General features: G+C 34.7%; 1 protein-coding gene across 1 annotated transcript in view; it reads right to left on the reverse strand.

Annotated features, from left to right (window-relative positions):
- Window positions 1-9,680: 9,680 nt before the first annotated feature.
- The window catches only part of LOC127852535 (T-cell-specific guanine nucleotide triphosphate-binding protein 2-like), an 8,981-nt gene continuing 7,263 nt past the window's right edge, over window positions 9,681-11,398 (reverse strand). Inside the window, exon 3 of the mRNA XM_052386490.1 lies at window positions 9,681-10,841. Within this exon, the coding sequence (XP_052242450.1) occupies window positions 9,681-10,841 (1,161 nt within the window). The remainder of the gene's footprint in view (window positions 10,842-11,398) is intronic.

The following is an 11,398-nucleotide window of genomic DNA, read 5'->3' on the forward strand; positions in this document are numbered from 1 at the left end:
TTTCTACTGTATGACATATTGTTACATGAAAACAAATGTTATACTATTTTAAAGGAAATTAAATTCGCTTTATTTTGATCAGGGACCTTTACAAACAAATATTTATAGGTCCCTGTTTAGATGTCAGTATCGTTTTTTTATAACATTCCCTTACGAAACTATCGATTCATAACCGCGGAATTTGTTGACAATTACGCACTGCCCCGTCTTTTTGCGGCTGACACGCTGACCTGGTGTGATATGCATAGCTGCGTTTTCATTCGCGGGTTGGAAAAAGCTCATGAATCTAAATGAGCGTCATCGAACTATTTTTAGAACTGATGAAATTTTCCATCAGAATTTGTTGCGTAATTCTAGGTCATTCCAAATCCGAGAAATAGTCCCTCAAACTTGACCTCATTTAATCGAAATATTGAAGACACAACTATGCTGCATATATCAGCTCATTATATCAAAATCATAATTCGGAACTAATATTTACCGACCCACGTTTTAATTTTAATCCTGTAGGTGATGGAAAATCCCCGAAATCCACTACTGTACACAAACGGCAGCCATTTGTAATTTAAAATTCGATTGATGGCTACGAACACATGCTAAATATCGGTGTGCATTCATTTGCTATATTCATTTAAATTCAGGACTGGCATTGTGAACTGGTAAGACATTATTCTTTTGTTAATATTTACAAAGATAAGTTTATTTTATTTAAAAATAAAGTATCAGACATTGCCCAATTTCCTGCTTAAAAAGGCTGTATACATGTTCAGTTGTTTTCATGTGCTATTATTACAACCCTAGTATTATGGGTAAAGATTTTTGGAACAATGGAACCACATGCAGGACTTTTGGGTAAAGTTTAATATTTGAGGTAGTACCAACGGCAAAATTTAAGACTTTTTCCCGCCCTACACGAATATGTATCATAAGTAGGTGGTTTAACAAAACACTAAAAAGTTTTTTGTATTATTGCTGAATAATTTGGGACAACGATATAAAACACTTCCGTAGAAGCTAGAATTATATTTCAAGGGACGTTACCCATGATTTAACTCTATTAGTGATGTAATCCAATTCGAGTTGTCTCCCTCGACTTAACATGTATACTGCTTAGTTGTTTTAAATACACACGCTTATGACGATAAGTCATACAGTTAAAATTGAGAGTAAATGGAGTAAACATGTTTTATGGTGGACTACTGCTCAAACGCTGCGCGTTTATTAGCTAATGCTGGCGCACGCAGCTGTTTGGCTATATAGTGCTGAACGAGCACTTGGATGAAGAATGTTTGGTGGAAACCGACCGACTTACCGTAAGTTTTATGGAAAACTTAGAAGTCGGAGACTATATGGTCCGCGTAATAAAATAGTACGGTCATTTAGTGCTCGGAGAACGAGCCGTATCGCTAATACGATAACGATGCATTGGCTTAAGTCGGAACCGAGATGCTGTTGAAGGCCCTTCAGGAAATAGTAGCGCTGAAGGCACTGAATTTGTTCGCTGTTGTATAGTCTTGGACGCAGCTCGGTTTTCAAAATAATATATGTTATAGCTTTTTATGTCGCGGGTTTGGAGTGGCCTCAAATAGTTGTTGCAGCTATTCTGTGTGCACAGACTTATCTTATTTGATATGCATTACCCCCCGTGTTCCACGAAAGCAGCCAATATGTACGGATTTAAATGATAAACACTGAGCTGGCCGACGTTGTCGTGCAGGCTGTTAAATACACACTGTGTAGTGTACCAGTGAGAACAGGCAGATGAGGTGGTCAAAGCAAACGCTTTAAACACCAGAGAAGCAGTATAAAATGTTTTCTTTTCAATAACACTTGTGTGTAAACGGCAGAAAACAAAAAAGATTAATTTCAAAATATTTTAGTTTGTATTTAATATTTTCCGATGAAATTTGGCATACATATACTTTAGTATACAAACAACATGTATGTGTAATTTGGTGGTTTTAAGTTATATAGTGATTGACTTTCAGAAAGGGTTTTTTGTTGTCTGCTTGGGATTCAAATATCCCTGTAAATGCTAAGCACCGCAAATTTGAAAGGTTATGAACATCTCTCAGCCAATAGCTAGCAGATGACTCAAATCAAGTTTGCATGTAAATACAGATTCAACACTATACCAAATACTGATGCTGTCTGCTAAGACACGTGCTTCTGTTAATATACACTCTAATGTTATCAGCATATCACTGGCAGCTGGACCCGGCCCAATAGTTAATGTGGGTTGACACTTTGCCACCGCTAAATCAAGCAAGTGAGATCCGGCTTTTGGCCAGTTGTCGTCTGCTTAATTTGACTGCAGTTGTCCACACGGGCAGTCATGGGTTGCGGGCCCTTCCGTACCTAAGGCATACTGATTTGCAAAATTGCGTCTACATTATTTCGCTCACAAACTCTTGACCAATTAGTTTTTAATTTTGTGTTCATTTTGCTGTGTTGTTGATTCAAGGGGATTTGGAAAATTAATGATTGATTTCTTTTCGTTATAAATGAATAAAATATAGCTGAATTTTTGGCGAATAAATTTTCAAGCGCAAATTTCCTGTGGCGGAAAAATTCAAGTAGCTGACAGACTCCTTTTGTAGGCACATTTTTTGGAAATTTAAATATTATAATAATTCTGTTGGTGCTAGTTTTGTGTGGCCAGTTGTCTTAGGATTGCTGAGTATAAATCCATACTTGGGTGGTTGCTTTCTGATTACAAAAATTAGTTTATTACAAAAATAGTTTTTTGCGGAGATGGGTTTTGCTCGGATATAGGTAACTCCCAGCTCTTATTTGGCTTTTATCCGGATAGTCACTTTGCGGAATTGCTTTGCATTGCGGATTTGCATATTGCGGTATTGCTGTACATTGCGAAATTTTGCGGATTTGGATATCATTGCGATTACTTTGCGGATGTGGATAACATTGCGATATAAATCCATACTTGGATGGTTACCTTCTGATTATTACAAAAATTAGTTTATTACAAAAATAGTTTTTTGCGGAGATGGGTTTTGCTCGGATATAGGTAACCACCAGCTCTTATTTGGCTTTTATCTGGATAGTTAGTCACTTTGCGGAATTGCTTTGCATTGAGGATTTGCATATTGCGGAATTGCTTTACATTGCGGAACTTTGCGGATTTGGATAAAATTGCGATAACTTTGCGGATGTGGATAACATGGCGATCAATGTTGCGGATTTGCTCACTATTGCTTATAATAACTTTGCATTGACTGTCAGCTACTTAAAATCAGGAAGGCCACTGGTTGAAGTCATTCCTGATTTACGTGTAGTTTCGTATGTTTGATGTTGTGGCTCATTCTCTCCAACTAAAATTGAGTTCTTACTGAAGTTTAATTATTTTAACTTAGTCCATATGTTCTAGTCATTTGCTATTGCAAAGGAAATGTAAAATAAAGAAGTTATAATTTGATTTTGTGTTATTCGAAATGTATATACTAAAATAACGAGTATGTATACACACAAACATGTCATCCAATTTATCAAGAGAAAATCGAATTATTTATGTTATGATATTAAAGTCTTTCACAAATGGGGATGCATTTGTCGGTCCGTCCGTCCGAACTCTTATATTGATGAAATTGCGTGTGCGTGATTTTGAAAAGTATTTCCGATAATCGTTTCCGTTCAACTAGATGTCGGTTCGTCTGTCCTTCAATCCTGCACAGTGTCGTATCCGCGCGAAATATAAAACCCTTATTATTAGAAGATAAAATTGACAGGCGCATATTTGATTAAACATCTGAGAATTTCAGATTTATATGCTTATTTTCATGCGGGATATCAGTACTTTATGATATTGCTGTGTGGGGGATTAATTGATTCAAGCTTTATTCCGTATTATGGTACATAATCGAACAGAAATTGAAGGTGATCGACCGCTTCCATTGGCGGCACAGCATGTATTGATAAAAGCAAGTATACAATCAATCAAATGAACATTGTGATTGGAACAAAATAGCACCAAAGTCTGATAATTTTGGTCAATAAATATATATTGGTAAAACCAAAATGTCAAGATTTGAAAACACATGGTCGGATATTTTGTATGCGTTAATATCTAAAATGATTGAAACTTAGGTTGTATTTAGAAAATGCATCAGGATGGAAGATACCAAAGTGCATGACATCAATCTGGTTTAATCAAGTGATTGGCTTACAAGCTAACTCTAGGAAAGTTGATATTATCCATACACCAAATAATGAATTGACACGAGTATCTACCGCTATGCTAACTGAAACATGGGAATTAAGAATTGGAAAAACAAATTCTTTGCTTAAGAAACAAGTTATAGCAGATGTGTCTGAGACGCACACTGATAATAAGATCACAGGTTCAGTAATGAATGGATCTACTGTTCTGTATGTCATTCACCGGCCCATTGACGGAAAGATACATGTTTAAATTGACAATGTTAATTCTTATATAAGATAAAAGCTAAATACATGTGATGTATAATTTGTGTTTGACCGATACATAGAGTTCAGCACCAAAAGTGTGGCGAGGTTTGGTAGCAAATCCAATGTCCCAATTGTGTACAAACTAACAGCTGACATGCCATTTACACCAAAGAATGTTATTCTATTCGATATCTCTGATTTTAAACATATATGCACGGAAAAAAGTTTTTCAAATATGGTGAACTCAAACATACAAGTTTGTGATAATAATATGCCAACTGAAATATATAAGGGTGTCATAATCAAACGAGCTTACTTAAAACAATCCATAAAGAAGCTGGTATTATTATGACAGGGCAATTGATTGATGCTGCATAATAAGGTGATCATACAGAAGTGTTGTTGTTGTTGGTTTGTTGTAACATTTCTATTTTGTACTGAACTATAGTTTTGGATCAATATGGAATCAGCAGTAAGGAATAGATTGGTAATAAACATTTCGCAAAACTGCCAAAAATTATGGAAATTATGGAAATATTGCTACCGACTTGCTCTTTACTCATGCTATATCTGGATGCGACTCTGTAGCTGGTTGTGTTGGTATAAGTAAGATCGGAATCCATGTTATTACGGTTGATGAAAGGACGGGGTGTAAACAACCTTTTTACCCATTACAGAATATTCAAGTGTTTCTTTAGCACCATCCAATGTGCTTAAAATGATTACATGTGGGTTAAAATCGATAGCCCATGTTCAGTAATTTGGTACTTACGTTATCAAGCACGAATACCATGTTCTATCGTAATACCTGTTTAAACGTTCATATTGACATTATACAATGTAACAATGAGCAGATAAAACATGCCGTTGGATTACTTACTTTATCTTTGAGAGAGGAAAGATGGAAGAAAATATGTGCTATGTTATTGTTTGGTATAAAGACAAGATAGGTAAACTGAACTTATAATTAGATGTATACAGTATTCAATGCAAGACACCATTCAACATTAATTAAACTATTACACATTTAACTCTTGCCCGTGATGTTTAAAAAGGTGAGTTTATCATTAAATTAATATTTGATATTATATTATTTATTATAATCAGATCAATTATTGTATCAGTGTTACTTGCGTGTTATCGCCGGTTTTATAAAATTCTATAGGCATGGTAGGTGAATGGTAACTAATATAACTTCACATAGCGATTTATTTCAACATCCTACATCACGTACATGTGATGGGCACGACGTTTCATTCGTGCATTTATCAGTGAAACATTCGTTTTAATATTGCTACCGACGTTTATTCTTAGAGAAATATCTTTATGTAAATGTATATCTCCCAGACCGGAAAAACACAAATTGACAACCGGTAACAATGTACATTGTTTGAAGGTGGTGTAGTGACTTATTGTTATATTTACGGATGTTTTGATATTATCTTAAAAAACACCTTATTTTAACCTTTTTGTTTGAAATGATTTTACGCAGGATAATTTTACACCCAGTCATACTACAATGAAATGTTTGTAACAGTGGTTTCTTTACTAATTTACATCTGTTAACGCTAACAATACTGATACCGTAGCAAAGTCAGCTTCACATTTACAGAACTATTTGAACTAAAATTAAAAGTAATGAAATGTTTGGATCTAAATGTTTCCGTCAAGTCAAGTAATGTTGATAAAAAAGGTACAATAGGTAATAACGATTTGTAATAACGATTAATCCATTAAATGTGTTTACATATTGATATATAACCCCAATTATTTTATTAAATAGCCGTGGCTTATTTTTAGAACAAAAGTGCCTTGCTTGCAAGGCAACAAAACTATATGTTTCCCTTTTGATAAAAACGTTTTTATTTTTGGAGATACAACGCGATCTGTGACAAACTATATGTCGCACTGAAAAGTATTTTTAAAAGAGGCTCCATGTAGGAAAAAATCCGATGTGCGCATGTGTACCGAAAGGCGATAGACGACAATTCGACAGTGCGACGATACGATGGCGACCGTGCGATAGTACGATGGCGACAATGCGATGATACGATGACGACAGTACGATAACGCGATAGTACGAATGGCGACAATGCGATGATACAATGGCGACAGTACGATATGACCAACGCATTGTCGCCATCTTACTATCGCGTTATCGTACTGTCGTCATCGTAAGTCGCATTGTCTCCATCGTTCTATCGCATTGTCAACATCAAACTATCGCATTGTCGCCATCGTGTTATCGCATTGTCGTCATCGTACTATCGCACTATCGCATCGTCTCCCTCTGGATTTTAATGTGTATTCCGTACTCTTCAACCTCACAATATCATTTTATTACGTTAGCTAGTTTAACTATTAACAGTTTCGAAGGATCTTATCTGTAATATGTTTTGTAAAGAATATGTATGCTTTACTCCTTAAAGCACATTACATTGGATTTAAGGAAAAAAAACAGAACAGAAATTCATAAAATGAAAACCGTTTATTAACTCATTTCATACATGCAAACCGAACATAACACTCTTTCAGCATACAAAATCACATTTACTTTGTCGTATAACACGCATGAATATTTGATTGTTTTAGTGTTAATACCACGAACGCATTTACCTTTTTTAAAACAAGAAACACTATAGTATCAAACTTTTGATTATTAAGTATCTATTGATAAAGCAACATGAACTACATCCAATCTAAAGCCCATACAAAAATAATATTTTTTAATGCGCATAAAAATATATTTCAGCTATACCAGAAGGAGAGAAAACCTTAAGTATACAATTCATCAGTTATTTATGACAAAACACCAATTGCCAAAACAATGCGATACAAAACGCATGCACTAGAAAAATACACACATGTACATAACAAACGAAAGAACATGAAAAAAATCGGTTAAGAACGGTCAGTTTGTTTTAGCCAATTATAAGGGGCTCCAAACCTCTTACTTGGCACAGAATTAATCTTTAAATATTAAGGTGTACATAAATCCCATCACAATTTGCACAATTCAAATTAAATAACAATTAAAGAGAATGTATTTCAATTTAATTATTATTTAAGTACTCAATGGTCAAATACATAGCAGCAAAACATAACCACTTCTTTCTGGGGCACGATGCAATAAAACCAACTATAACTGCATTAAGTCTAAAGTTCAAAAGCTAAAGATGCATACTTATATTGATTCTACGTTCAGATTATATTCGGGCAATACAAGAAGAAGCTTTAATACAGTTGTAAAAGGTCAAATGACAAATTTCGGTTGTGCATTTCCATCTTAAGACACACACAAATCGGACGTTCAATATTTTCAAATAATTTGAACTGATAAAAATAAATAAAAGTAGTAAAGCCAGTTAAAATGAAAATATATTGATTTAATAAAAAAACGCGATTCATAAAAGCGTTTTGATAAAGACAAATTTAAGCAAAAATGCATAAGGACTTTAATGCTATAATCCTTTGAAATAGACTTATATGCTTCACAATGTATTATTGTTACAAAATTAGTTAAAAACGTTATGAATCACAGTCAATTTTCAAAAATATAGCAAAACATACGGAATATTACGCAAGTCAATCGTTCTAAGAGTTTGTATCACTCGAGTGGCTTGTGTGATAACGTATCACACGAGAGGCGGAGCCTCGAGTGTGATTCGAAATAGCACAAGCCACGAGAGTGATACAAACTCTTGGAACATATGACTAGCGTAATATTCCTTTTATTATATACAACAACTAACAAAAACAGTAAACAATTGTATTTTTTACTTTAACAAAACTGACAAAACAATGGCTAAAACGGTACCCCATAGTTTATTTAAGACGCGTATGAATACAGTTAATGTTAATTAACGTGTAAACATTCGAACCGGGAAAACACAGGTTTCCGACACGCTTACCTTAATGCCATCGTTAATCCAATGTTTATAACAATTAAGTTGACAACTTTAAATTTTAATCCGATGTTTATAACCAAAAAACGTTGAAACGATATGCACTTCCACTTCTATCTTCCATGTCTTTATCGAAACTTAGTTTAACTTTAAACCACACTAGTGTAGTGTATTCCTATCGACATATACATTTATGCATGATAAACACACACTCCAAAATACGTTTTGAATTCGTTCTATGTTTTAACACATACACATGTAGTTTACTGTTAAAAGTCCGACATGTCCTTAAATTCCAAAGTTTAGATAAAACCATTGTGTTTCGTCACAAAAATGACGTAACACGATGTACTACGTCATATATTTCGTAATATAAAATATTTATATTTTCGGTGCGCGTAATGTGATGTCATTTAATGGGTCGAAGTAGTCCGGATAGTATGGTAATACGGAATTGGAAACAGCGAGTAGCGTAATACTGGATTTTTTATTTCAACGATTGATGCAACCTGTATTTTGTCAAAAGCATTTAACAGGTACATAATAAAATTAACTAAATGCATGGAATATCGTAAAGAAATTGTAATGCAACTTAAATCACTATAGGCAAAAGCAGTACATAGAAAGCAAAATTGTAAAAACACATTACATCTCCATTATTGAATTATTTTGTAATTGTAGATTCGATGCACTATCTTATATAGGGACTTTACTAATAAAATACACTAACATAAAATACTAAATGCATAATAACAAGTCAGAGTTTGAAAAAAATCAATGTTCGTTAAACACAGCGGATATGTGTTATTTGTTTACAAATTAGCCTTCGAGTCTAAAATAATACGATTTTTCAAATTAGAAAGTAATGACCTCAACAGGGTATCTATATGAACTTAGAAAATAAGTTTCAAGTAAGTTTTCGATTCAATTAAACAGATCATAGGCTAAAATGGTACATTTTGTATAATTGGCTCTGGTTAATTAAGATTAAAACATAGCTCCCGGCATCGGGTTGTGTCATATAGATGATGGGCTATGTTTTTTTATTCAAACTGTTAGTATAATTATCTAACGGACAAAATACCTTACGACAGCTTGACAAACTTGCCCCTAAACGAAATGCTTGGAGGAAGCTAGTCGGCGACATATTCCACAGTGGACCACAGATGACGATGAGATGAAAAGATAAAACACTGAAACAAACTTGTTATTATAACGCGTAAATAAGCAGTATGATTTTCAGTTATTTATGATTGTCAAAAAATTAACTGGCTTAGTAGCCATCACCCAATATAATGTTGATCAGCACGGAGTGGTTATAATTGCCGTACATCAGGGTTATTTTTTTAACTATTCCGACTGATATTGGAATGCACGACAAGCCTCTTTGTAGCAAAGATCGAGAAGTTTGTTCTGTATAGCAGCAGCAGCTGGAGCGGTTTTGACTGCCGATATTATGCTTCCAACGATCGGGATAGCTTTTGCGAAGGTACCTACAAGTGCCTGATCATATGCTTCTTCACAAAAGTTAAAGAAATCGCCCTGTGATCGAAAAATCTTGTCAGATTCCAGACAAAGATCTTGTTTAAGCTTTTCGAGAGAAACACATTTTTGATGAGCGACTTTCATCAACGATTTGTCGTCTATTCCAAACTGTTCCCTGTACAATTCAACTGCATTCTTCATCACAGCATAGTTAACTTTCCAACCTACGATCGGAATGGGGACCAATGAGCCAAGAACTGCAAGGGTAGAATGTTTACCTATTCTGGATTTCAAGACCTCGAGTTTCCCTTTCAACATTTTTTCTGAAATCGCTGTAAGAGACAGCACAACTGCTTCCCTTTTTAGTGCGGGAGAATCATCGATAAGCTGTTGCTGAAGCGCAACGAAATCGTATTGCATTGGCCACGCACTGCTTATGAGAAAAACCACAGGATTGGAAACCCCACCGTCGTACAGATCTTTTAGACTTTTTCTTTTGTTGTCTTCAAGCCATTCGGCAGTATTGAAATCTTTTTTGGAACGTTTGCCATTTCTTATATCGTCATCAATCTTTGTCCTTAAAAAATAACATCTTTTCTTCCTGGATATAATTTCTTTGGCCAACCAACGGTCATCATCATAGAATCTCGTGCAAGTCATTAACAAGAAGAAGTCATACGTATCGACATTTATTTTCCGTAAGTATGTTTCTTTCGGAAATGTTGGAGTTCCGACCCCAGGGAGATCCCATAGTTCAATATTTGGATATCCTGGATGCCTATGTACTGTAGGGTCCATTGTTGTCTCGTTTGTACCAACTGGCGCGGCATCTGTATCGTAATCTTGAAGACCCCGAAATGCGTTAATGAAAGAGGATTTCCCCGTTCCAGATGAACCCGAAATTGCTATTTTAATCGTACAAGTCTTCCATTCATCCATGTTTCTCCTTATTTCGTTTTCCATTTCGGAAGCCTTAGCCAGGTGCGATATTTTTTCAAATATGCATTTGGTTCCTTGAAACAAAGCCTGAATAAAAAAAAAACTTCAAAAATAGCCACTATTTTGCGACCTTATTGAATATAGTTATAGAAGTAGCAGTAGAAGTAGCAGCAGCAGCAGAAGTAGTAATAGTAGAAGTAGTAGTAGTAGTAGTTGTAGTAGTAGTAGTAGTAGTAGAAGTAGTAGTAGTAGTAGTAGTAGTAGTAGTAGTAGTAGTAGTAGAAGTAGTAGTAGTAGTAGTAGTAGTAGTAATAGTAGAAATAGTAGTAGTAAAAGAAGTGGCAGTAGTAGTAGTAGTCGTAGTAGCAGTAGTAGTAGTAGTAGTAGTAGTTGTTGTTGTTGTAATAGTAAAAGCAGTATTAGTAGAAGTTGTAGTAGTAGTAGAAGTAGTAGTAGTTGTAGTAGTAGTATTATAGTAGAATCAGTTTTAATGGTAGTAGTAGTAGTAGTAGTAGTAGTAGTAGTAGTAGTAGTAGTAGTAGTAGTAGTAGTAGAAGTAGTAGTAGAAGTAGTAGTAGTAGTAGTAGTAGTAGTAGCAGTACTAGTAGTAGTAGTAGTAGTAGTAGTAGTAGTAGTAGTAGTAG

Source organism: Dreissena polymorpha, chromosome 12 (genome assembly GCF_020536995.1).
Source record: "Dreissena polymorpha isolate Duluth1 chromosome 12, UMN_Dpol_1.0, whole genome shotgun sequence".
NCBI lineage: Eukaryota > Metazoa > Mollusca > Bivalvia > Myida > Dreissenidae > Dreissena > Dreissena polymorpha.